Source organism: Mus musculus, chromosome 8 (assembly GCF_000001635.26).
Source record: "Mus musculus strain C57BL/6J chromosome 8, GRCm38.p6 C57BL/6J".
NCBI classification, from domain to species: Eukaryota; Metazoa; Chordata; class Mammalia; order Rodentia; family Muridae; genus Mus; species Mus musculus.
In genome coordinates this window covers 123,962,848-123,988,749 of record NC_000074.6, presented here as the reverse complement: position 1 = coordinate 123,988,749, position 25,902 = coordinate 123,962,848, and the positions used below count along the sequence as shown (strand labels likewise).

Sequence of the window (25,902 nt, the reverse complement as noted above, 5' to 3'; positions counted from 1 at the left end):
CCTGTGAGTTTACTGTATCTTTGAAGTAAAGATCTTTCCCACCTAAAATGTGAGCAGCCTTCTCCCGCCCAGCTAACTCTTCCAACACTTAAGTTAGCTAACTGTGTCAGCGTTTTTTTATTTCTTTTGTTTTTTGTTTTTTTTTTGTTTTGGTTTGGGTTTTTTTGGGGTTTTTTTTGGTTTTTTTTTTTTTTTTTTTGGTTTTTTTTTGGTGTTTGGTTTGGTTTGGTTTTTGGTTGGTTTACTCATCAGATTTTTTTATTTTTTGTTTTTGTTTTTTGAGGGTGGGGTTTGTTTTGTTTGTCAAACAAAATCTCTCTGTGCAGCTCAGCCTAGCCAGGAACTCAGGCTGGGATTGAACAGCTTCAGCCTCAGGGTCCTGGAATTATAGTTGTGAGCTATTGCACCCAGCTCCTAGTGTGATGTGTAGGTCGGATTCCTACCTCCCTTCTCAGTTCTCAGTCCTAACACGATTGCCTGAAGTTAAGAAAGATGCTGGCTTCATCATATTAATCCACAGGCTTAAGGGTGCACAGCTGCAATTCCAGCAGTCGGGAGACAGTGGCCGGAGAGTCACTGTGAGTCTGAGGACAGCCTGAGCTTACATAGGGAGCCAAGGGCAGCTTGGACTATACAAGGAGATGTTGTCGAAAACCAAAAGCATCCGGGTGTGGTGGCGCACGCCTTTAATCCCAGCACTCGGGAGGCAGAGGCAGGTGGATTTCTGAGTTCGAGGCCAGCCTGGTCTACAAAGTGAGCTCCAGGACAGCCAGGGCTACACAGAGAAACCCTGTCTCGAAAAACCAAAAAAAAAAAAAAAAGAAAAGAAAAAAAGAAAACCAAAAGCAGTAACAATAACTACATAGAGACATTCTGCCAAACAACAACAAAAAACAACAGCGACGCCATGTCTCAACAAACCTCCACATCCCTCCTAAACAACCCACCACCACAACAGCCATGTGTCCATGGGGGTTATTCTCATGTGGTTTTCCTATTTTGTTGTTGTTGTTGTTTTTATTAACAGTGGCATTGCTCCTCCCTCCCTCTCTCCCCACCTCTCCCACCTCTCTCTTGTCCCTCTCCTCCTTTTTTCCCTTCTTTCTCTGTACTTGCGCCCTTTCTCTCTTTCTCTCTCCCTCACACCCGCTTTTCTCCTCGTGTTGACTCCCCTGGCCTTGGTCCTTGGGGCAGTGAACTCATCAAAGAGCAGCTTCCCAGTGTGCCTGCCTTTAATGCTTTAATATAGCTTTTTTTTTTTTCGTATAGTCCTGGCTGTCCTGGAACTCACTTTGTAGACCAGGCTGGCCTCAAACTCAGAAATCCGCCTGCCTCTGCCTCTCAAGTGATGGGACTACAGGCGTGCGCCACCACACCCGGCTTAATATATCCTAATCTGGCTTGAATCGACTCATTTCACCAATGGAAAAATAACCATCACCTATGAATTCCAGGTATGCAATCTACCCACCAATGACTGATTATTTAATCATGCAAGGCTGTGTGATGAAACCTTAGTAAGTTCCCCCAAAACGATGGGATTTGAGGAATTCTGGGGGCTCTGCCCTACACTGGGTAAGGCATAGAACTTCTAGCTGACCTCAGGCCCTTATTTGCCTCTCTGTCATTTGGACTCCAGGATATGTGTACTTTAGGGCTGAGACTGGGACTCAGTGGTAGGACTTTTGCCCAGTATGAATGAGGCACTGGAGTCTAGCCCCAGCACACACATAGACACACACACACACACACAGATTTATGCGTTGATGTGTCAGAGTTTTTTAGTTTTTCATTTTCTCCATTTAAGTGTATTAGGATGATATATTAATGCATTTCCAAATATCCAGTCACTTATTCCATGATCAAATTATGCGTGTGTGTTGTGTGTGCACGTGAGTGTGGGTGCCCTCAAAGACTGGAGTTATCAGAGTCCCTGGAGCTGCAGTTGTAAGCAGTTGTGAGCTACCTGATGTGAATTCTGGAAACTTAAGAGCAGCAGGGTCTTTTTTTTTTTTTTTTTTTTTTTTTTTTTTGACAGCGTTTCACCACGTGACTCTGGCTAAACTCATTATGTAGACCAGGATGACCTTGAACTCACAGAGATCTACCCACCTCTGCCTCCCTGGTCCTAGGATTAAAGGGGTATGCTACCATACCCATCCAGGGTGCCATCTATCTAGCTCTGAATAATTAAAACAAAACAAAAGTACAAAAACACTGCACCTGAATATTGTAACCCTGTAGAAGTGGGTATGCTGTCTTACTGCTTTTCTTTATTGTTGTTTTGTTTTTGTTGTTACTTTCTGAGACATAGTCTCACTGTGTAGACCTAGCAGGCCTTGAACTTACAGAGCTTTGCCTGAGTACTAGGAGTGCTGAGATCCAAGGCCTGTGGCACCATGCCTGGCTTTTGTTTCTGTAGCCCAGGCTGGGCTGACATTCACAACAGTTCTCCAGCCTCAGCCTCCCAAGATCTGGAATTACAAGTGTGAGCTGCTGTGACCAGCTCATTCATGCATATATGTTTAGACATGGTCTTGCGATATAAGGCCACAGTTGTTTTCAAACTCATGTACTTGGGCAGTCCTTCCCGTTCTGCCTCTCAAGCAGTTGGGGTGACAGGTGTATGTTGTTTTTCGAGTAGGTCAGCTAGGTTTGGTATAATGATGTACCACAGACTCAGTTTCTTACCACAGAAGGCTGTTGTCTCAGAAGTCGGGCACAAAGCATCACAGGGGTAGTCTTTCCTGTCTCCTCACAGCTTTCTGTGACTTGCTGGCAGTCTGTTTCCCCTTGGCTTGCAGCTGCATAACCATCTCTGCTGTTACTGTCACAAGGTGAGGACAGGCAGGTTGACAACTAGTAAGCGCCACTCCTCCATGTTCTGGCTATCTTTATTTTTTTTCTACTCTTTTTGTTTTGTTTTGTTTTGTTTTGTTTTGTTTTTCGAGACAGGGTTTCTCTGTAACTCCTGGAACTCACTCTGTAGACCAGGCTGGCCTTAAACTCAGAAATCCACCTGTCTCTGCCTCCCAAGTGCTGGGATTAATCTGGCTATCTTTAAAGAGTTATTTATTTTGTGTATATAAGTACACTGTAGTTGTCTTCAAACACAACGGAAGAAGGAAATCTGATCCCATTACAGATAGTTGTGAGCCACCAAATGGTTGCTGGGAATTGAACTCGGGAAGAGCAGTCAGTGCTCTTAACAACTGAGCCATCTCTCCAGCCCCCAATCTGTCTCATCTTTTTTTTTTTTTTCCAAAGATTTATTTATTATATGTGAGTACACTGTAGCTGTCTTCAGACACTCCGGAAGAGTGGTGTTAGATCTTGTTACAGATGGTTGTGAGCCACCATGTGGTTGCTGGGATTTGAACTCAGTACCTTCAGAAGAGCAGTCGGTGCTCTTAACCACTGAGCCATCTCACCAACCCCCATCTGTCTCATCTTAAGTAAAACCGCATCTGCAATCCTCTGGCTCCTGACTGGGAGTTAGCACTTCAACAGAGCCATTTGAAGGGACCAAACTTCAACCCTTCTGAGGAATGGTGACAAAGCCAGCAATGCTACCTGTCGGCCTGAGACACTGCTGGGATAAGGCTTGAGCTGCGGCAGTTCAGAGAGCAGTCTCATTGTGTATGTTCAAGTCTAAGATTCCTATGTAGGGATAATTATTCTCAGGTTATTTCTCTGGTTTTTAATTTTTTTATCCGTTCAATAGTTTTTTCTTCATTATATCTTTATTTATTTATTTGTGTGTGTGTGTACTTGTGTGGGTGTGAGTATGCCTTAGCATAGGTCAAAGAGCAAGCTGTTGGAGTCAGTCTTCTCCTTGCTTGTGTGGGTTCTGGGGACCCACCTCAGGCTCAGCAGCACACACCTTCACTTACCAAGCCATTTCATAGGCCTTCATTTCGTTCTTTGTTTTTGAGATGGGGTCTTGTTGTGTCTTAGGTGGCCTACCGTTCTCTCTGTGGCCAGATTAGCTTTGAACTCATGGCAATCTTCCTGGTTCAGCCTCCAGGATGGCAGTACCTGTAATCCCCGAACCCGGAAGACTGAAGCAGGAGGATCACTCAAAACCCCCTTACCCAAAACAAAACAAAAAACAGAAAAACCCCAACAAACAGAAACCTGAGTTCAAATCCCAGCACCCACATGGTAGCTCACAATCATCTGTAATGAGATCTGATGCCTTCTTCTGAGGTGTCTGAAAACAGCTACAGTGTACTTACATATAATAAATGAATAAATCTAAAAAATAATAACAATAATTTTCAGAAAGTGGCTACTCTTGCCAGCCTGGAGGCCATTCCTTCCTTAACGATGCTCAGCTGGGGTCCAAGAGGAAGGAACAGGAAGTGCTCCTGGAGCTTGGGCAGGAACCTGGGTCCTGCTGAGTGTGGCTGGGGTGTAGTTCACACTGTGACTCCCTGGGGCTTATAATTCCTGCACTGATGGGAAGAAAACTCAAGTCTTCTTGGGCCTCAGGGCTGGATTTTAAAGGACATGCCTGCTTCCCACATCTCCAATTTGCTCAAGGCAGACTTAACCTCACTCACGGTGTTGTTCACCCCCTCCACCTCGTAACTTCACATGTAGGTGAGGCCCTTGTCTGAGTGTGGAAAACATACAACGATGCTGAGATCTCAGGAGCCAGACAAATATGAAAGATTCTTATGTTATTATTTTTACTGGGCTTTTTGAGACAGGTTTTTTTCCTATGTAACCCCTGGCTATCCTGGGACTCTCTATGAGACCAGGCTGGCCTAGAACTCAAATAGATCCACATTTACCTGCCTCTGCCTCGATTCAAGGAGTGCTCAATGTCTGGGCCAAACATGAGGAAAACAAAACAGAAAGCAGATAAACAAATTACAACCAGCTGCTAACTGCTTGGTTTCCTTTCTTTTCTCTCTCTCTCTCTCTCTCTCTCTTTCTCTCTCTCTCTCTCTCCCCCTCTCTCTCCTTTATCTGTGTGGACTCAGGGACCTGGTGCTCCTGAACTGAACATTGCACTACCCTCCCACTCCCTATTTTAATAAATGACTTTTCCAGGGTTGGAACTGGGGTATTATGCATTTGAAAAGTCTGATGTTTTGTCCCTTGATTCCCCCCCCCCATTCGTGTTGGGTTTTAGGAATATATTGAACTAAAATACTGGTGTTGAGGTTGTTTTGCAACCTCCCCCCCCTTTTTTTTTAAAGGCAGGGCTCACTATGTAGCCCAGGCTGTCCCGGAACTCACTCTATAGACTAGGCTGGCCTCGAACTCAGATCTGCCTGTCTCTACCTCTTATGTGCTGGGATTAAAAGCGTGTGCGGCTGAATTCGCTCTGGTCGAGTGAACTATCTAGGAGTCCACAAACTCTTCCCCCTTCCTCAACCTAGGCCTCCATAGGATACTCCCGGCCTGCCGTCCTTAAGACCACTGCTCTCGGGGTCACTTCTACTCTCCGGGCCTCTGCGGCACCTCCTGCATTGCACAGTTCTCCAAGATGTGGAGACTCCTTGGTCTGCCGACCGCACGAAGGCGAAGGCACCCAAAGGTCTCAAGCAAGAGACTCAGGTCGTAAGGGGCGACCTGAGTGCCGCGCATGCGCACTCCGCCAGTGACCGGCGAGAGAAAGGGCTCGGACGCTCCAGGTTCACAAGTCGTGGAGGGCGCAGGAGAGCGAAAAAGCTTCCGCGTGCGGCTGGCGGGCGCAGGCGCTGGCGACTGCCTGCCGGACAAGGCACTGCCGGGGAGCTAGCGGCTGGTCGCCGCCCAGGGGTGGACCCTACGCGGCGGAAGGCGCGGCCCGGGCGCTGGCCCGATGGGGCGGGAGGGGCGGGCCGCTGCTGCGTCCCCGCCCTGTGCTCGGGCCGGGCGGGGAGGGTCCCGGGGCGTGCGGCCCGGCCGGTTGGTGAGACTGTCCGGGCAGACGCAGCGCCATGCGCGCCCCTTCTGCTAGGGCGCTACTGCTGATTCCGCGTCGGGGCCCTGCCGTGCGAGCGTGGGCCCCGGCCGTCTCCTCTCGGATATGGCTGGCTTCTGAATGGACCCCGCTCGTACGCGCGTGGACCTCTCTGATCCACAAGCCGGGTTCGGGCCTCCGCTTTCCCGCGCCCCTATCCGGGCTGCCTGGCGGCGTGGGGCAGTGGGCCACCTCCTCGGGGGCCCGCAGGTGCTGGGTGCTGGCAGGACCCCGCGCCGCACATCCCCTGTTCGCCAGGCTCCAGGGTGCAGCTGCCACCGGTGTGCGAGACCTTGGGAACGACTCGCAGCGGCGTCCCGCGGCGACCGGGCGCTCAGAAGTATGGAAGCTCCTAGGGCTGGTGCGCCCCGAGCGCGGGAGACTGTCAGGTAAGAACCTGGGGGTACTAGTGGGCCAGTGGGCGGCCGGTGGGCCTCGGCCTGGCCTTGGCCTTGACAAGGGCGATCAAGTCTGCTGACACCTGTTGGAAAGCTATGGATGCTGGCTGGCACTCCCCATCTGAGCCTATTACTAGAATATTTGGTCCCTATCAGCTTGTCAGCATCTGCTTTGGGGCATTCTCTGAATAAGTTAGAGTTTCCTCCTTTAAGAAAAAAAAAAAACAGGAGTTTTGCCAAAATCATGTCTACTTTATAGTATACATTTATAATAATAGTAGTAATAATAATAACATCGCTAGGGTTACACAGTATCAAGCAACCACCAAAATTTCCCAGAATGAAGTGGATCACTGTGAGCTTTGTGCTGGCTGTCACCTCCCTAAGTGGTGACTTGGTCAGGACCAGGCACTGGCCACAGCATAAAAGAACTAGACAGTAACTCAGCCGGATAGACAAATGGCTTTTAAAGAGAAATCAGAATTGGCTGGGTCTAAGTGACAATATTCTGTAACTCCCACATGTCTGGCAGTCGGTGCAGGCAAGGCTGGTTGGAGCAGAGCCATCCTGAGAGCTAGAGCTCTAAATCTCCATTCCTTCTGTGAATATGAACTGTGCCCTCCTCCTGTGGGTTCGATTACCTTGGGAAGCTGACATGGAGTCCTGCTCCTGGGAATCCCTGCTTAGCAGGCAGCGAAGTGTTTGGATCAGAGATGAAATGGGATAGGCATGAGGGTTTTGCAAAAAGGAAAGACTTTGCCACACAGTTCTTGAAACAGGCAGGACTTCAAATAGGTTGTTGGGTCCCTTGCTGTACAAATTACTCTCTTTGGGGGCTATTGGGCATGGAGCAGGTTGCCTGTGGAGCAAGGGCACAGGGGACTGCCATCTACGAGAATCAGGAAGTTGTTGTGACCTTAGTAAAAGAAGACAGATTTTACAATGGTTGTGGATTTCAATGGAAAAAGTCATTGTCTTCTTTGCTATCCTGTAAGCTTTTTTTTTCCCCTCTGTATTTTCCTTAATCTCTTTAAATGAATTATTTACTTTCATCATATGAACATTTATTTTTGTTTTATATTATGTGCCTGCATGTATGTCTGTGTGAGGATGTCAGATCCCCTGGAACTGGAGTTATAGACAGTTGTGAGCTGCCATGTGAGAGTAGTAGGGATTGAACCCTGAACTCTGGGTCCTCTGGAAGAGCAACCACTGCTCTTAACCACTGGACCATCTCTTCAGCCCCCTCCTCTGTGTTTTATTGAGACAGGTGTCATGTAGCCCAGGCTAGCCTCAAATTCATTATGTAGCCGAGGATGTCCTTGAACTCCTGATCTTCTTGACCATCTCCCAAGTGCTGGAATTATAAGTGTGAGCCACCAAACCCAGGTTTAAAAGATGTCCATGGGAAGTGGGGGAGGGCACAGGGAGGAGCAGACAGTGTGCACGGAGGAGCCTGAGACTCTGGGCAATTGTGTGCAGGCTGTGAGGGGCTGAGGCAGGCACCTAGGCTTCTGCTTCTGAAACTTAAGATCTCAAAGTTGTGGAGAATCAGGCTTTGCTGATGCCACCTAGCCCTTCCCTGTCTGCCTGTACCTGTCATGTCTGTGACCTGCCATCTGGCCCCACTTGTCCTGCCCTGCCAGCATGCTGTGGAGTCTGCATTAAGTAAGTCAGAACAGGAACCGGCTTCCATCATCCGAGCTGTCAGTCTGCCTCACTGAACCATCAGATGTGTGGCCTGAGGGACAGACACACTGCCGCCGACAGTAAGGGTTTTGTTTCTGAGTCAGGGTCTTGCTCTATAGTCCAGGTAGGCCTCCAGCTTGAAATCTATGCCTCAACCTCCCAAGTGCTGGGAATTCTTAAGGCTTCCTAAGGAGGTAGTAAATATATTCTGTCTCCAGGAAAGCTGAAGAAGAGCTCTTAGATAGCTTATCTTTTCTTCAGAAGTCATGGCAAAGCTGGTCTGGATGTTGGCCCTGGTGGGAGTAAAAGGAAGTGGTGGGGCCGTTAATTTGTAATAGATCATGCTAAGGGTTGGCACATCTTTGAAATGCTGGGGAAACAGAACTGTTGCATAGGTTTTCGTCTGTCTGTCTGTCTGGTTTTTGAGACAGGAGATCACTTTATAGCTTAGACTGACCACAAACTCATAACATTATTCCCTTGTCAGAGCAGGAGCCACCATGCCTGTCATCATTTCTTTAAATATCCCCCCCCAAAGCAGCAGATCTCTCTCTCTCCCCTCTCTCTCTCTCTCTCTCTCCCTCCCTCCCTCCCTTCCCTCCCTCTCTCCCTCTCTCTCTCTGTCTCCCTCTCTCCCTCCCCCTCCCCATCTCCCTCTCCCTCTCTCTCCCTCTCCTCTTTCTCTTTCTGTTGGCATCAGGACCTTCCAAACATATGACATCACAGGCAACAGAGTGACCTACAGACCTGTTACCAAGACAACAGCTACTATATTCCCAGAATCCACTTGGCTTGCCTCACACCTTTACCTGTGTTATGTCATTTTCCATATAAATAAGGGGAATACCCCTCCCTCTCTCTTTCTCCTTTCTCTTTCTGCCACCACCTCTTTCTCTCTCTCTCTCTCTCTCTCTCTCTCTCTCTCTCTCTCTCTCTCTCTTTCTCTCTCTCTCTCTCCCCCCCCTCTCTTTCTGCCTTCACCTCCTTGTCTCACCCAATAAAACCTCTTCCACGTGAAACAGTCTTGGCCTAGTGTGCTGTTGAGACGGGACCGCCATTCTAGCATGACACTTTCCTTCTCCACCCTCATTTTTTTGAGACAGGGTTTCTCTGTGTAGCCTTGACTGTTTTGGAACTCACTCTGTAGACCAGGCTGGCTCCAAACTCTGCCTCCTGAGTGCTGGGACTAAAGGTGTGCCCCATCACTCCTGGCTTCGGATGTTAGTTTTCTAGTTTTAGAGAAAATACACTCCCAAGACTGGGGGTTGTGTTCAGTACTAATCCTACCTTCCCTCCACTTCAGCAGTTTGTTCCCCAGAAGACTTCAAAGTTATAGATCCAAAACTTGGAAAGCATGGCCTCCAATGGGAGATGTCTGCAGATGCTCGCCCAGAGCAGAAGTGGAGCGGTCACTCCTCTGGGCAGCCCACTCCTTCAGGATTTCAGCTATCTTGGTATCACTAAGTCTGCAGTGCTACCCAGAGCCTTTCAGCACTGAGTGCTACTCTTATCACTGTGGTTACCAGGAGCCTCAGAAGGTGCTGAGCCCAGGGCCATCAGGAACGTGCACGGAGCAGACGGGGGTGGGGTGGGGTGGGGGGAGCAGGAGGGGACAGGGGTGTACTTACTCAGGCTTCCTGTGTGTTTGGCAGATAGCAGGCCAGGGCTCGGCTCTCCCAGTGAGCAGCAGCCCCACGATGAGATGATAGCTGGAGAGCTGGGTCTCCTGGTTCACAGGGCGGGCTCCTAGCTATACTATCAGTGTACTCTGTTCCCTTCACAAGTGCAGATCCGCAGGATTCAGGTCATCTGCCCTCCTGTTTCCTGGTAAGGACTGATGATGCGCAATAATGACTGTTCTTAAAAGCTGGTGCCTGCCTGGAACTGGTCGAGCTCATGGCTGACCTTTGTACCTATGTCCTTGGAGGGGTCATAGTTAAGTACCTCGAGAAAGGGATGGGACGGCCTACAGAGACTGCTTCCTGATACCCAAATGAAGGTCTGAGGGGCAAGAGGCACAGCCTGTGATGTGGGGCGACTGCAGGGATTTGACGATCTCCTGAACCCACTTCCTGTTTGGCTTTAGTCTAGGCTCTCAGCCCCTATCTTCACTTCCTTCCCTCAGCTTAGAGTTGATCCCCCTCATCCCCCTGTGTCCTCTCCCCCATTCCCTGTCAGATCCACATCATCTCTGAAAACCTCTCCCAATCCCTGCAGATCCCAGCATGCTTGCAAACAGCTCTCGCCCTCCTGAGGAAGCGGCCGTTTTGTCTTTTTCCTTTCGGTCCCTGGTCTCTGAGATGGGACAGCTGAGTTACCTCTGGACTGAGCCAATGCACAGCCTGTTTTCTGAAATGACAGCGACCAGGCGCTGTGCCAGATGCCTTCTGGATCTGCTCTGCTCAAGGCAGCTCCGTGAGAAGGTTCTGTTGTTGTCGTCTGTTTATTGTAGGAAAATTTGAGGCACAGAGGAGATGAGTGACTCGTGTTGGGTCAGACATGTTGGTGGCAGAGCTGGGTTTTGGTCCTGTCTTCTCTTTAGAACCAGCTTTCCTGACCCTCCTCAGCCTTGGACATCCCAGGCCTGGTGCAGACCCGAGGCCATCTGCATTTACTGTTTCTGACCCCCCCTGACCCCTCTGACCGCCAGGACTAAGTCGTATAAGGACAGTGGGCATTGAGAATATCGGTCTGAAACCGCTGGGGCCTGTCAGGCTGACAGGTGCTACACTGTGCTGTGGAGGGAACGTGGAGAATTCCAGGTTACAGTGTGCAGAGTAAGGTCTAGGATTTGGGTGGAACCCGATGTCCCATAGCCCCGTATGGCAGAATCTTTTTTATTTACATTCAGATTGTAATACAAGGGGGTGACAACAGTAAAATAACCCAGAGATTGGGGTACAACTGCTCAGTTGGCAGAGTGGTTAGCCCGGCACACACAAAGCCCCGGGTCTGATCCTAGCACTGTGTAAAACCTGGCATGTTGGCACACAACTCTAATCCTGGCATTTGAGAGCAGGAGGTGGAGGCAGGAGAACTGCCATCCTTGGCTTCATAGTTAGTTTGAGGTTATCCTAGGCTATGTGAGGCTGTGTCTCAAAAATAAATAAGCAAATTGGGACCGAGGAGAAGAGACAGTGGTTAAGGGTGTGCATTGCCCTCCAGAGGACCAGAGTTCAATTCCCATGTCAGGTAGCTCACAACCACTTAAACTCCAGCTCTGAGGGAATCTGATACCTCTGAAAACACCCACACACTCATGTATACACTAGATTAAAAATAAATGAATTGGCTGGGCAGTGGCAACGCATAACTTTAATGCCAGCACTCTGGAGGTAGAGGCAGATGCATCTCTGAGTTTGATAGAGTGAGTTCTAAAACAGCCAGAGTTTTAAAGAGCTCCTACTCCAAAACAAAACAAAACAACAAAATAAAAGTCTTAGTGTTTATTGATGTACAGAGATACCATTTAGTTTGGGCTGGTGTACAGTTCAGAGGGTTAGCCCAGAAGCATCGCAGCCTGCAGTTAGATAGGTGCTGGAGAAGGAGCTGAGAATTCTACCTCTGGGTCCTCAGGCAGCAGGGGGTGACAGTGACACACTGGCCAGGCTTGAGCTTCTAAGACCCCCAAGCCTGCCCCTAGTGACACACTTCATCCAACAAAGCCACCCCAACTCTAACAAGGCCACACCCACTCTAATAAGGTCACACCCACTCTAACAAGGCCACACCTCCTAATAGTGCTACTCTCTACAGGGCTATGGAAGCCCTTTTCTTTCTTTTTTTTTTTTTAAAAGATTTATTTATTGATTATTTGTAAGTACACTGTAGCTGTCTTCAGACACACCTGAAGAGCGAGTCAGATCTTGTTACGGATGGTTGTGAGCCACCATGTGGTTGTTGGGATTTGAACTCTGGACCTTCAGAAGAGCAGTCGGGTACTCTTACCCACTGAGCCATCTCACCAGCCCTGGAAGCCCTTTTTTATTCAAACCACTACAATAAATAAGTAAAAATCAATCAATCGCTGGGCGTGGTGGCGCACTCCTTTAATCCCAGCACTCAGGAGGCAGAGGCAGGCGGATTTCTGAGTTCGATCGAGGCCAGCCTGGTCTACAAAGTGAGTTCCAGGACAGCCAGGGCTATACAGAGAAACCCTGTCTCAAAAAAAAAAAAAACCCAAACAAACAAACAAAAAAATCAATCAATCAATCGATCAGTCAGGTCCAGAGATATGGCTTAGCCCTGGTTGCTCTTGCAGAGGACCTGGGTTTGGTTCCTGGCATCCATGTGTGGCTCACAAATACTCATAACCCTTTATCTAGGAGATCCAACATGCACACGCACATGCTAAACATACGTGCATGCAGGCAAAACTTCCATACATGTAAACTAAAATAAATCTTAAAATGTTGAAGATTGGTTCTAATGCTTTGAATTAATCTGGCCCCCAAAATCGGGAATCCGTGTGTCCAAATGCTAAAGGTCCTTGTCCCCAATTAGTTTTTGATCGATCAATAAAGAGCTAACAGTCAGTGTCTGGGCAGATAGACTGAGGTGGGACATTTGGTTCTTCGAGGCCTAGGAATGGAAGGAAGGAGGGAGTCACCATGACTCCCGGGAGAAGGATGGGACATAAGCGCTGCAGGAGAGAAAGCCAACCAGCCATGTAAGAATCCAGGTAAGGGGCCAATGGCCACTTCCCCACTGGGGCTGGGGTAGCAGGGGAAGGTTTAGGAGTACTCAGCCTTCAGGGAAGTCACGGCTTGTCAAAAATTAACTGGCACACTCGTGTGTGTGTGTGTGTGTGTGTGTGTGTGTGTGTGCACGCGTGTCTTTCATTTTTGAATCCAGATTGCCCCTGGGTGGGTGTACACATGCGACCTGTCGGGAGCCAAATTTGTTTTTAAATAATAGAATAAATTAGTAAGTACATGAACTATACTTGGATGAGTTTAGATTTAGTCAAATAGCCTCCTTTTTTCCCCCCATACCGTATCTCACTGTGTAACCATGGCTGGCCTGGAACTGGCTGGGTAGACCAGGCTGGCCTTGAACTTGGAATTCCAGGTGTGCTTCACCACAGCAGGGTCCCCCTCTTCTTTGTATGAGTATCATTACAGTGTTAGAACTCAGTTGGAACCGGGGTTACGGAGTTCAACGTACAGATTCTTCATGTGATTTAGAAAACTAGAGAAGTCTGGCATAATAGTTCACACCTATAACCCCAGCACTCGGGAGGCAGAGGCAGGAAGATCACTGCAAGTTTGAGGCCAGCCTGGTCTACATAGTGTGCTCCAGGAATGCCTGTAATCCTTTGCCTTAGTTCGGGTTATATAGCTGTGGAGACTATGACCAACGCAACTCTCATAAAGGCAAACATTTAATTGGGGCTGGCTTACAGGAGCAGAGGTTCAGTCCATTACCATCATGGCGGGAAGCATGGCAGTGTGCAGGCAGACGTGGTGCTGGAGGAACCAAGAGTTCTACATCTTGATCTGAAAGCAACCAGAGAAAGACTCTCTTATTCAGGCAGCCTCAAGGAAGCTCTCTTCTACACTGGGCAGAACTTGGGCACTAGGAGACCTCAAAACCCACCCACACAGTGACACACTTCTTCCAACAAGGCCACACCTCCCCCACAGTGCCACTTCCCAGGGGCCAAGCATATTCAAATCACCACATCCCAGCACTCGGGTGACAGAAGCAGTAAAGCCACCGGAAGTTCCATCTGTGTGCAGTCTATATATATGTAGCGTTCTAGGCTAGCCAGAGTTGTATAGCAAGACCATGTCTCAAGAAAGAAGAAAAAAAGAAAAAGAAAAAAGAAAAAAAGAAAGGGAAAGGAAAGGAAAGGAAACTAGAGGAGAGCCTGGCCTTTGGGAAGGTTCTTCCTTGTGGTCAGTCACCAGCTGAGTTATGTGAGACCAGTGTCAAGCCACTCTCCCTGCCCTGTCACTGTCCCATGGGAGCATGCAGCATTACTCTGAAAGGGAATGGTTTCTGTCCTGGTTCACACTATCCAGTTAGAGTGAGAGTACGGGTTGTGTTGTTTTGTCTTAAGATATGTAGCTAAGGATGGCCTCAAACTCCACAAATAGCAGAAGCTCTTGGCACTCCTCTGCCTACCTCCTGAGTGTCTGGTGGGACTGGGTACACAGGTGTGACAACGCACCCAGTTTATGATTATGGAGTTTTTCTATTTTTCTTTGATTTTTAAAAAAGATTTATTTATTATTATATGTAAGTACACTGTAGATACTCCGGAAGGGGGCATCAGATCTTGTTACAGATGGTTGTGAGCGACCATGTGGTTGCTGGGATTTGAACTCAGGACCTTTAGGAAGAGCAGTTGGTACTCTTAACCACTAAGCCATCTCTCCAGCCCAAATTATTATTGTTGTTGTTGTTGTTGTTTTTTGAGACAGGGTTTCTCTGTGTAGCCTTGGCTGTCCTGGAACTCACTCTATAGACCAGGCTGGCCTCCAACTCAGAAATCTGCCTGCCTCTGCCTCCCAAGTGCTGGGATTAAAGGCGTGTGCAACCACGCCCGGCTCAATTTTTTTTTTTTTTTTTTTTTAAAGATTTATTTATTTATTATATGTAAGTACACTGTAGCTGTCTTCAGACACTCCAGAAGAGGGAGTCAGATCTTCTTACAGATGGTTGTGAGCCACCATGTGGTTGCTGGGATTTGAACTCCAGACCTTCGGAAGAGCAGTCGGGTGCTCTTACCCACTGAGCCATCTCACCAGCCCCCTCAATTTTTTTTTTAACTTAAAATTTTTCAAGTTTTTTTTTTTTTTGCATGTATGTACCTGTGCCTGGTTCTTGCAGAGGTCAGGAGAGGGCATTGGATCCTCTGGAACTGGCGTCATGGATGGTTGTGAGCCATCCCTGAGTTTTGACAACTGGCATGTGAGCTCCCTGAATGCCTGGGTCTGACCTTCCCTGTTGAGCTGACAAAGGACTTTGCTCTGGTCAGGCACTTGGCCACTCCCTTGCTAAAGTCCAATACTCTTTCTGTCTCTCAGCAAGTATTGACTGAGCTCCTGCTGTGTGACACAGGTGAGGGCCCTGGGGCTACAGCAGGTGGCAAAACAGATGTCAACAGTGAGCCAGCAGCACACTTAGAATGCCAGGACAGAAAGAAGGAGATATATGGAGGGCAGGAAGCAGGGTCAGGCCTCTCTGAAGAGTGGGTCCCACCCCCATGCTCTCTCCCCTTGCTCTGTTGGCTCAGTGGTCCAGCCTTATCACTCAGCCAAGGAGACAGAAGCCTCATCATCTGCAAAGGGGCCCAGGGAACTCTTCCTGGATTCTCAGGCAGTCCTGCCACAAATCAGCAAGGCTCCTAAGAGATTTGTTATCCAAACCAGGGAAACCCAGAGGAGGCAGACTTGCCCTGCACCTATCACAGCACCCACGTAAAAGGAGCCTGGGAGCCTGGGCTACTGAACCTATCACTCTTCCAGAAATGTTCTGAATTCCTGTAAACTCTGAGGAAGGAGCAAAGAAGGAACCACTCTGCAGATGCTAATATTGTTATCTAGAACTTGTTCTTTAACCAGCTGTTTGTCTTGTCTTTGTCTGTCTGTCTGTCTGCCTGTCTGTTGTCTTTCTCTGCTTTAGCAGTACTGGGGATTAAACCTAGGATTTCATGCATGCCCGGCAAGTGCTCTACCACTTAGGGACAACCATAGCCCTCTTTATATTGAGACCGTGTCTCATTAAGTTGCCTAGACTGGACTTGAACTCACTCCGTAGCTGAGGTTAGACTTGAACTTGTGATCCTCCTGGATAGCATCAGCCCTGTGTCACCAGGCCCAGATCCCACAGTACATCTTGCTCAATTGTTCTAGGTTGGTAACCAAAGAGTGACTTCGTTCCTTAAACTGGTAGCTTACTATTTATAAATTCTTTTTAGTAGGTTCGACTTAACTGATTTATGTGGGTGTTTAAGGTATGGATTCTTTTGCGGATATAAGCAATGCTCTAATCCCACATCCTTGGCTTTGGATTCCCACAATATGGAAGTTTAATTCTCGGGAGTCCGTTACTAGTCACTCGAGACCTCATCTGTTGCTGGTGTGAACTTGCTCCTTCACCAGGGCAGTGTGAGCTCCCACCGGTGTGAGAGCCTCCTTCCCGAGGCTTCACCATCATCACCAGTAGAAAAAAATTGGTCGTGTATGACTTCATGTTCCTTAAAAGTATAAGTGTAGCCGAGCGTGGTGGTGCACACCTTTAATCCCAGCACTCGGGAGGCAGAGGCAGGCGGATTTCTGAGTTCGAAGCCAGCCTGGTCTACAGAGTGAGTTCCAGGACAGCCAGGGCTATACAGAGAAACCCTGTCTCGAAAAAACAAAAAAACAAAAAAAGTATAAGTGTGGGACTGGAGAGGTGGCTCAGTGGTTAAGAGCACTGACTGCTCTTCCAGAGGTCCTGAGTTCAATTCCCAGCAACCACATTAGTGGCTCACAACCATCTGTAATGGGATCCAAAGCCCTCTTTTGATGTGTTTGAAGACAGCTACAATGTACTCAAATACATAAAATAAATTAATGGCTTAAAAAAAAAGGCATAGGTGTGGTTGTCTGTGGTGTGTGTTCTTTCTAACTGGACTTTGCTTAGAATGATTTGTTGTTTGTTTTAGCCAACTAAGTAGCTAAGACTGGGGGGCTTGAAACTTGCTGTGTAGAATAGGCCGGCCTTGAACTCATAGATCTGCCTCTGTGCCCCAAGGGCTGGGATTACAGTCATCACCACACATGGCTGGAAGGCAAGCTTCTGCCTCCTTATCTGTTGTTTACTGACAAGGAGAATTGTTCTCCTGATAACTGTTACTTCATGCTTTATTCCCCAGAGCCATAATACTCAGAAGGGACACCCCCTGTGCAAGTGGGTCCCAGGAACTGCTCCCCAAAGTTTATGTATCGAGAGCTTTGAAATATTGAGCACAGTCAAGAGTGTTAAGCCCGGCACAGTGACATGCACTTACAATCCCAGCATTCAAGGAGCCGAGATAGTGTCGTGGGAAGTTTAAGACCAACCTGAGCTACATACTGAGTCTGAAGCCAAGCCTGGGCTACAGAGTTAGGCTTTGACACAAAAAAAGCTCCCCCTTCCTCACATATACACAAGATAACTTTCCCTGGATAGTCTGCCCTTCGAACGAAGGTGTAGTTAGATGCCAGGGAGTTAGAGCGAGGAGCAGAAATGCAGAAGCAGGATCTGAAATGAGTGTGAATACCAGAAGCCAGGAGGGAGCCCACTGCGGCTGCAGGTCCTGCTCACAGGAAGGAATACAAACCATAACACATCCTCTCTGTAACTGCGTGAGGAAGGAACGCACATTCCCACACAGCCATGCTGCTTGTTCTCAACCTGAAGCCATCTGCCCCTTCCTTTAGTCAGGCCATTGGTGAAGGAGAACGCCCAGCCACTGAGGCCAGCGTGGGCCTGAGTCTCGTGTATACTTGGCTCTGCCCTGTGCTGTGCTGTGAATACGAGTGTCGCTCCTGTCTTTCAGCTGCAGTTGGGTTTCTGGCTGTGTCCAGTGTCATCACCATGTCTGCCCCCTTCTTCCTGGGAAGGATCATTGATGTCATCTATACCAACCCAAGCGAGGGCTATGGCGATAGCTTGACTCGGCTCTGTGCTGTGCTCACCTGTGTGTTCCTGTGCGGCGCTGCTGCCAACGGCATTCGTGTCTACCTCATGCAGTCTTCAGGTCAGTCTTTTTTTGTTTGTTTTGTTTTGGTTTGGTTTGGTTTTGGTTTTTTCGAGACGGTTTCTCTGTGTAGCCCTGGCTGTCCTGGAACTCACTTTATAGACCAGGCTGGCCTCAAACTCAGAAATCCACCTGCCTCTGCCTCCCAAGTGCTGGGATTAAAGGCGTGCGCCACCACTGCCCGGCTTCAGGTCAGTCTTGTGAGGTAACAAAGGACCCCGGGGTCGGATCAGGGCTCCAAGTGCTGCTGCTCCAGGCCCCTTGTCTTCCTAATGTTGCATTCGGCTCTCACGTCCCCCCAGGAAGGTGTTACGGTCATTCGGAACATTCTCTACTCTCTTGTGGTCAGGGTTGAGCAGGTAGCAAAGCAAGAGCTGTCTGCTCCGTGCTGTTGTGGAGCTGCTGGGGTGGGAACTTGAGTGGCTTTCCTGTAGAGAGTCTGGTTTATCAGCAGGACTGCTGGCAGCGCAGGACTGCGTTTCATGTCTGTGTGGCTAGTAAGATGGTGTCCGGGTGGTTAACCCATTCCTGCTATTGCTAAGTGCAATTCACGTAAGGGGAGACAGTCATGTACAGATTAATGCTCCAGGTCTTTGATGCTCCTAACATGTCAAGGATCATGTTACCTTTTAAAGAATTGAAGTGTATTTATAGTTGTTATGATATGTTTACATACACGGGCAGGCATGCATGCGCATGTGGTGAGATCAGAGGAAAATGTTCTGGAGCAGGTGGTCTCTGTGGGTTCCTGGGTCCGAGGTGTTGCCTTAGGTCATCAGGTTTGTATGACAAGGACCGTCACCTGCTGGATCTTCTTGCTGGCCACGTCACTACCTTCATCACTATCTCCTGTCCTTGCTCCCACAGTCTGTAGTTAACTAACAGGAAGTTACATATAGATACATACAGGCCAGGTCTGTATGAGTCCACCCCGTGTCAGGATCCACAGAGCTGATGTGCTCAGTCTACAAACGGGCTCTGACAGCAGGCTAAATAAACAGCTTGCCGGTGGCTGCAGTCACCGTTGGCTGTTGTGTTTACTTTGCAGGTCAGAGCATTGTGAACAGGCTGCGCACCTCTCTGTTCTCCTCCATTCTAAGGCAAGAGGTTGCTTTCTTTGACAAGACCCGCACAGGCGAATTAATTAACCGCCTCTCCTCGGATACCGCACTCCTGGGGCGCTCCGTGACTGAGAACCTCTCCGATGGCCTGAGAGCTGGGGCCCAGGCCTCCGTTGGTGTTGGCATGATGGTATGTCAGCCTTTCCTCTTGGTGTTTTCTGTCAGGGCTCTCAGGAGCAGGAGAGGCATGAGATGTTCTTGTCATTTTGTAAGCATATAGAACCAAGAACATTGCCGCAGACTGTAGGGACAAAGGCATCACCTCTGCTGGCCTGGCCTACCTCTCTTGAGTAAGTATTAAGAGAGTGGCTTTTCCTGAAGAGCAGGTGTGAAGACAGCCAATTGTGTCAGGCCAAGGAGCGCCTTTGGGAACCAAGTGTGAGTTCAAGGGGTGTAGACCTCACCTTTGTGCTCCTGCAAGGCAGCCTGTGTGCCATAGACATCTCGCTTACCTCTGACGGCTCAGCCCATCTCCGCTCACTCTCCAACCAGCCCCCCTGGCCCGAATAACTGGTGAGTGTGATCGTAAAATTCATGGAACGAGGTTAAAAGGCAAGCAAGTGCCAGGGTTGTGACTCAGTTGGCAGAGTGCATCCCCAGTATGCACTGAGTCCTGGGTTCCATGTCCAGTACACAGGGCTTAGTCGCATACGCCTGTAATACCAGAACTCAATCGATAGAGGCAGGAGAATCAGAAATTTAAGGTCATTCTTGGCTGCACAATCCAGTTTGAAGCTAGTTTAGCCTGGGCTGTATGAGATTGTGATAAAAAGCAACCAAAAGCCAAGTCAACGCCAAGAGCAGGACATAAAAAAGGATTGCCAGTTACTTAGAACTATGAGGGAGGAAATAGATGAGCGCTCAGGCCGTCCATCTGTCAGCTTTACTGCTGGACTGTAGGAGGCCTTAGCCGTTTATATGAGATTAGGCAGGTTTTAACAGTGCATTGAGGAATCACTAGGAACATTTAAAATAATGGCCACTTTGCAGAATTGGGGAAGTCTGATCTCATTCAAGAAGGTTCTGTTCTTTGAGCCACTGTTGAGGTTAAACTGACCAGGGCTGATCCACTGGCCCTAGGCTGCTGAGCCCTGGAAACAGTCTCCCCCAAGCCCCAGCCCTGTGGTAGGTATGTTAGGAGCCCCACTTCAACTGTGTATAACATGGGGCGCTTTGGTGACTTCTCTGACCTATTGATTTATATGGAAAATTCTAATCACTCAGGGCTTTAAGGTGATTATACCCAAACTTAGAGCTCATGATGTGGTTTGACCAGTGCAGAACACAGTAGGCCTGCTTGCATCCTGCCCCTCTCTCTGCTGTTGAAGATGTGCTCTGATATCCTAGAACATCTTGAACTAGCCAGGGGGTGCGCTGCTTCCGTCCTTTCCCCAGCAGGCTAGCCACAGCCTCCTTGGTACCGTGCCCTCCTTGGGTTTTTGAGGTTGTTTGATTTTGATGCAGGGCATCACAGTATAGACCTGGTTGTCCTGGAACTCGCTATGTAGACCAGGCTAGCCTCTAACTCAGAGGTTACCTGCCTCTGCCTCCTGAGTGCTAGGATTGAGGGTGTTAGGTTTTGTAAGGATCAAAGATGCCATAAAAACTCAAACAGAAAGCTTGGTTTGGGGACTGTCTCTTGGCTGCACATGGCAGGTCTGAGGATGCCTTGCCACTTCAAGGAACAAACGCTCTTGACTTTTGTTCTTGACAGTTTTTTGTGTCACCAAGTCTGGCCACCTTTGTTCTGAGTGTGGTACCGCCCATCTCTGTCCTCGCTGTGATTTATGGGCGATATCTACGGAAACTGTCCAAAGCCACACAGGACTCCTTGGCAGAAGCCACACAGGTACTGAGCTTCCATGTGTGTGATCTAGGTGTGGGGCTCAGAGCAACAGGCGGAATGCATGGTGTGCAAGGTATGTTCCTTCCCAGCCTCAGCACCAGGGAAAGAAATGAGCAACTAAGTCCTTCCTTGTCCCCCAGTGGACGTCAGGACAGTGAGACAGTCTACACCTAGCTAGCCACTTACCCTAGATGTCCTCCAGTTTGCTCTGTTTCCCAGGCTGGCCTGGAACTCACAATATAGGCAGGGCTGGCCTCAAATTCATGCTACTCCTCTCCAGAGCCTCAGCCTCCCAAGGGCTAGTGCTACAGTTGGGAGCCCTATACCTGGCTTACGTCAATTTTTCACTGTCTTCTGTCACTGCTCCTGGTAGGACAAAAAGCTAATATGACCGACGGCTGTGATGGGACACACTGTAAGCCCAGCATTTTGGAGCCTGAGACAGGAGGATCATGAATTTGAGACTAGCCTAGGCTATCTCTCTAAATGTTTTCTTTGAACCAAAGACAAAAATAAAAGCAAATGGAAGCTAATGTGTTTGGGGAAAGTGTCTGTCTGACAATGTGTTTGCATGAGCTCAATAGGGAAGGCTTCTTTTTAAAAGAAGATTTATGGGCTGGAGATGGCTCAGCGGTTAAGAGCACCAACTGCTCTCCCAGAGGTCCTGAGTTCAAGTCCCACCCTTCTGTAATGCCCTCTTCTGGGGTGTCTGAAGACAGCTACAGTGTACTCATATAAATAAAATAAAAATTACTTTAAAAAAAGATTTATTTTATAATTACATATATATGGGGGGGGAGTATGTGTGTGTGTGTATACATACATATATATATATATATATATATATATATATATAAATGCAGTTACCCTCAGAGGCCAGTAGAGGGCATTTAGTTCCCTGAAGCAGGCAGTTGTGAGTTTAATGAGTTCAGGCACAGTCCCCTTAGCAAGAACAGCGAACACTCTCAGTCTTCTCTCCAGCCCTGCAGTCTATATTTTCTGACAGCAAAATGTACTCTTCTTTGTACTCCGGTATGTGATCTTACTTGACTCTGCCTCATATAGAGCCTCCCATTGGCAGAATATTGAATAAGAACCACATTTTAACTTTGCTGTCAATTCCCGTGTGACACTCTTCCCTTCAATGTGTGTGTGTGTGTGTGTGTGTGTGTGTGTGTGTGTGGTTTTACCTGCATGCATGTCTGTGCACCACATGTGTGCTTGGTGCCGGTGAAGGAAAGAAGGCATCAGATCCTCTAGAACTGGAGTTACAGATGGGTATAACTCCGTGTGGATGCTGGGAATAAAACTTGGATCCTCTATAAGAGCACCAAGTGTCCTAACTGCTAAGCCATCTTCCCAGCCCTTTCTATGTATTTGAATCCCCACAGCTAGCCGAGGAGCGGATTGGAAACATAAGAACCATCCGAGCTTTTGGGAAGGAGATGACGGAAGTGGAGAAGTACACCGGCCGAGTGGACCAGTTGCTGCAGCTGGCACAGAAGGAGGCCTTGGCACGAGCCGGCTTCTTTGGAGCAGTAAGTGGATCACCGTAGGCCATGAGATTGCAAGAGACTTTCATCCCGAGACTCTTAACACAGCAGACATGATTTTACTTCAATCCTACTAATGACTTGGACTGGAAGCTATCTTTATGGCAGGAGAAGGAAGCAAGGATGTGGAATCAAAGAAAAAGTAGCTCGTATGAGATCTGCTGCTGGTCCCCAGTGTGTGCCAGGCAGCTTTGAGGGCCACTGACATGGAGTAGCCAGGCTCTGTGGACCTTAGGACTGGGCTGCAACATGTGTTTACCAGGCGCTGGTCCCTTAGATGTAACCAGGAACCCTGAATGGCAAACCACTGTGTGTGCTGGGCACGCTCAGGAGCCTGAGACGGGCAGCTTAGTGTAAGTTTGAGGCCAGCCTGCTCTATGTAGTGAGCTTGGAGCAGCCTGGTCTATGTAGTGAGCTTGGAGCAGCCTGGTCTGTGTAGTGAACTTGGGGCAGCCTGGTCTGTGTAGTGATCTTGGAGCAGCCTGGATTGCATAGTGAGACTGTCAAACACAAACAAAAACTAGATAAAGAGGGCTGGGGAGATGGCTCATCGGTTAAGAGCACTGACTGCTCTTCCAGAGATCCTGTGTTCAAATCCCAGGTGGCTCACAACCACCCCTAATGAGATCTGATGCCCTGAAGACAGCTACAGTGTACTCATGTAAAATTAATTAATTAATTAATTAATTAATTAAAAAGAAAAAAAAATAAACAGATAAAGAGAAAATGGAGACATCCCCATATAACCCATCTCCTCAGAAGCTGCCTAGTGCTAGAGAAGCACCCTTGGGGACCAGGACTCACGGAGATGGGGTCAGGGCTGCAGCTCCATGTCTCCTCAGAGCCACGAACATGGCAGACGATTCACACCTGTTAGGCAGGCCTAGGTGCTGCTCTCTTTTCTTCTGAGCTGAGTAGATTGGTGAATAGTCTGAGGGGAGTCGTGTCTAAGCTCTTGTGGGGATGCAAGTGTTCCCTTCATGGCTGCAAATATTTCAAAACCTTCCTTTTTTCTTTTCTTTTTTTTTTTTAAAGATTTATTTATTTATTATATGTAAGTACACTGTAGTTGTCTTCAGACACTCCAGAAGAGGGAGTCAGATCTTGTTATGATGGTTGTGCGCCACCACGTGGTTGCTGGGATTTGAACTCAGGACCTTTGGAAGAGCAGTCAGTGTTCTCAACCGCTGAGCCATCTCTCCAGGCCCTCAAAACCTTTCTCTGAGAAGTTTTATATATTAAAAGGGAGGCCGAGATCTAGTTTATACTCTTGTCCCAAGAAGCCTTCGGTCGCACTGACGTCTTTGTTTTCTTCCTCCTGTAGGCTGGGCTCTCAGGAAACCTGATTGTGCTGTCTGTCCTGTACAAAGGAGGCCTGCTGATGGGCAGTGCCCATATGACAGTGGGCGAGCTCTCTTCCTTCCTCATGTACGCTTTCTGGGTTGGATTGAGCATCGGAGGTATATCATATGAACAGGCTTTGAGGGTACACATTGAAAAACAGGCCCCACTGAATGGGCATTCTTACCGTGCCAGTCTGCTAAGCAAAACTGAAGTTTCGTGAGTGGCCAAGCAGGTTCCCTGTTGGGAAGTTTGGGGCCTTGTGTCCTCCCACAGCTTAGGACCACAGGGGAGCTGTGTTTCCCAGCCTGAGTTTGCAGAATGTGTCCTCCCATTCCCAGGGGGCCATGTGATGGTTGGCAGCACTGCGGAGACCCCAAGCCTGGATAGGGAGAGTCTCACCTCACTCGTGGTGCTGCCCAGACCCTTCAGCTGCTCTCTTACTCCTCAGATTAATAATACCTTTTTATCATTTTTATTTCGTTCTTGGACAGTTTCATTCCATGTACCTAGGACATTCTGTCTTCCCCGCTTCCTACCCCGTCCTCTCTTTTCTTAATTCCCTGTCAGCTCCTCTTTAAGGATATCTCTTCCCGTGCTCATGGATTTTTGTTTTGTGTCCCACTGAGTTTAACCCGGACTATCAGTATGGCTCCGAGTAACAGTGGGTAACAGATGAAGACAGTGACTATCTGCCCCCGCCACTTCCCAGACTCTGTGGGTCGCCAGAAGTTCAGCAGTGAGTGGTAGGACCCTGTAGTCCCCTTTCTTGCCCATTGCAGGGCCGGTCTCATGGGGGTCTAGTGTCTGCAGCCATAGTTCTGGTGAGTTCCTGATGGCAAAGGCATGCCCTGCCTGGAAGACAACATTCCACAGCCCCTCCCCCTGTCTTCTTGCTCTGACATTCTTTTGATCCTGTCTTTGGCAAAAGTACCTGAGCCTTAGTGGAGGTGCTGTAATAACCAAGCATGCAGGCTGAGTTCAACTGGATATCTTGCCAATTTTTAGTGTCATGGCTGAGTCTCTCTTCACTGCTGTTCACTACATGGAGATGCTTCTCTGGGAAAAGCTGAGATATTCACTATGTAGATCCTGCTGGCCTGGAATTTACATGGGTCTGAGAGTTCTTTTTAGAAGGAAACACTGTTGCATTTACAGTGATTGTCCCCCACCTCAGTGTAAGGATGGGTGCCCTTTTCACCAGAGTGGCCGATAGTTACACTGTTGCTGAGCCAACATTGATACATTGTTGTTATCAACCCGTCATAACATTTGCATGCGGGCTCAGGAGACACACACAGAGAGAGAGAGAGAGAGAGAGGGAGAGGGAGAGAGAGAGAGAGAGAGAGAGAGAGAGAGAGAGAGAGAGAGAGAGAGAGAGAGAGAGAGAGAGATAGAGATAGATAGATTGGAGAAATGTATATGGTCCTGAATTCACCATTATAACATCACCAGAGATTTGCTGTTATTGTCCTGAACATTTCCATCCCCCCCCCCTTACTTCTCCCACTCCTGGTGCGCACAGATCGTTTTTTTTTTGTTTGTTTGTTTGTTTGTTTTGTTTTGTTTTGTTTTTTTGTTACTATCTGCATAGCTTTGAAGTTTTCAAGTGTCATGGGGTTGGAATCAGTAAAGCGTGCAGCCTTTCCTGGCCAGTGTCTCTCTCTTACTCATGCACATTTAAGATTCTTCTGTCTCTCGTGCCCTCATAGCCCCTGTAGGATCTTTTTTGAAGGAATTTCAGTTCACATGGGGAAAGCCCCCGTGCGACACTTGGCGTGCTGTCTGAGGGGGAGCTGTGACTTGTCACTGGTGAGCAGTGTGGTCCTTTTCCATGTTAGGACTCTGAGAATGAGAGGCTGCAGGAGCACTAGGTAAGAGGTGGAGCAGCCGACAGCCTCGGCTTTAGTGAAAGCATAGGTTTCACATTGCCAGCTGTGGTTGCTGTCTCCAGGATCCCCCAGGACAGGAGGACCCGTGGCCTTTCTTGTCAGCTGATGATAGACTCTTTTTGTCCTCAGGACTGAGTTCATTCTACTCCGAGCTGATGAAAGGCCTGGGTGCTGGTGGGCGGCTCTGGGAGCTGCTGGAGAGACAGCCACGGCTGCCTTTTAACGGTGGGTATGTGGTGGGGCTGTTCATCGTTTTGACAGTTAGACTGGCATTCTGCCCTCCTCAGGGAGTGGGCCACTGCCAAGAGGTGGCCCCTGCTGCAAAACAGGGAGATCAGGGTTTCCATGGGAACCAATGGGTACACTTGAG

At 48.5% G+C, this 25,902-nt stretch overlaps 1 protein-coding gene across 2 annotated transcripts in view; it reads left to right on the top strand.

Annotated features, from left to right (window-relative positions):
- Positions 1–5,627: 5,627 nt before the first annotated feature.
- Abcb10 (ATP-binding cassette, sub-family B (MDR/TAP), member 10) overlaps positions 5,628–25,902 on the top strand; it is a 30,664-nt gene continuing 10,389 nt past the window's right edge. Inside the window, exons 1-7 of one of the 2 annotated variants that reach the window (NM_019552.2) lie at positions 5,628–6,348; positions 17,579–17,779; positions 18,828–19,030; positions 20,615–20,749; positions 22,138–22,284; positions 23,624–23,759; positions 25,662–25,757. In NM_019552.2, the coding sequence (NP_062425.1) occupies positions 5,937–6,348; positions 17,579–17,779; positions 18,828–19,030; positions 20,615–20,749; positions 22,138–22,284; positions 23,624–23,759; positions 25,662–25,757 (1,330 nt within the window). In that variant the 5' untranslated portion in view covers positions 5,628–5,936. Of the gene's footprint in view, positions 6,349–17,578; positions 17,780–18,827; positions 19,031–19,232; positions 19,414–20,614; positions 20,750–22,137; positions 22,285–23,623; positions 23,760–25,661; positions 25,758–25,902 lie in introns of those variants that run through there. The other variant, XM_006531201.4, reaches the window with a different exon arrangement.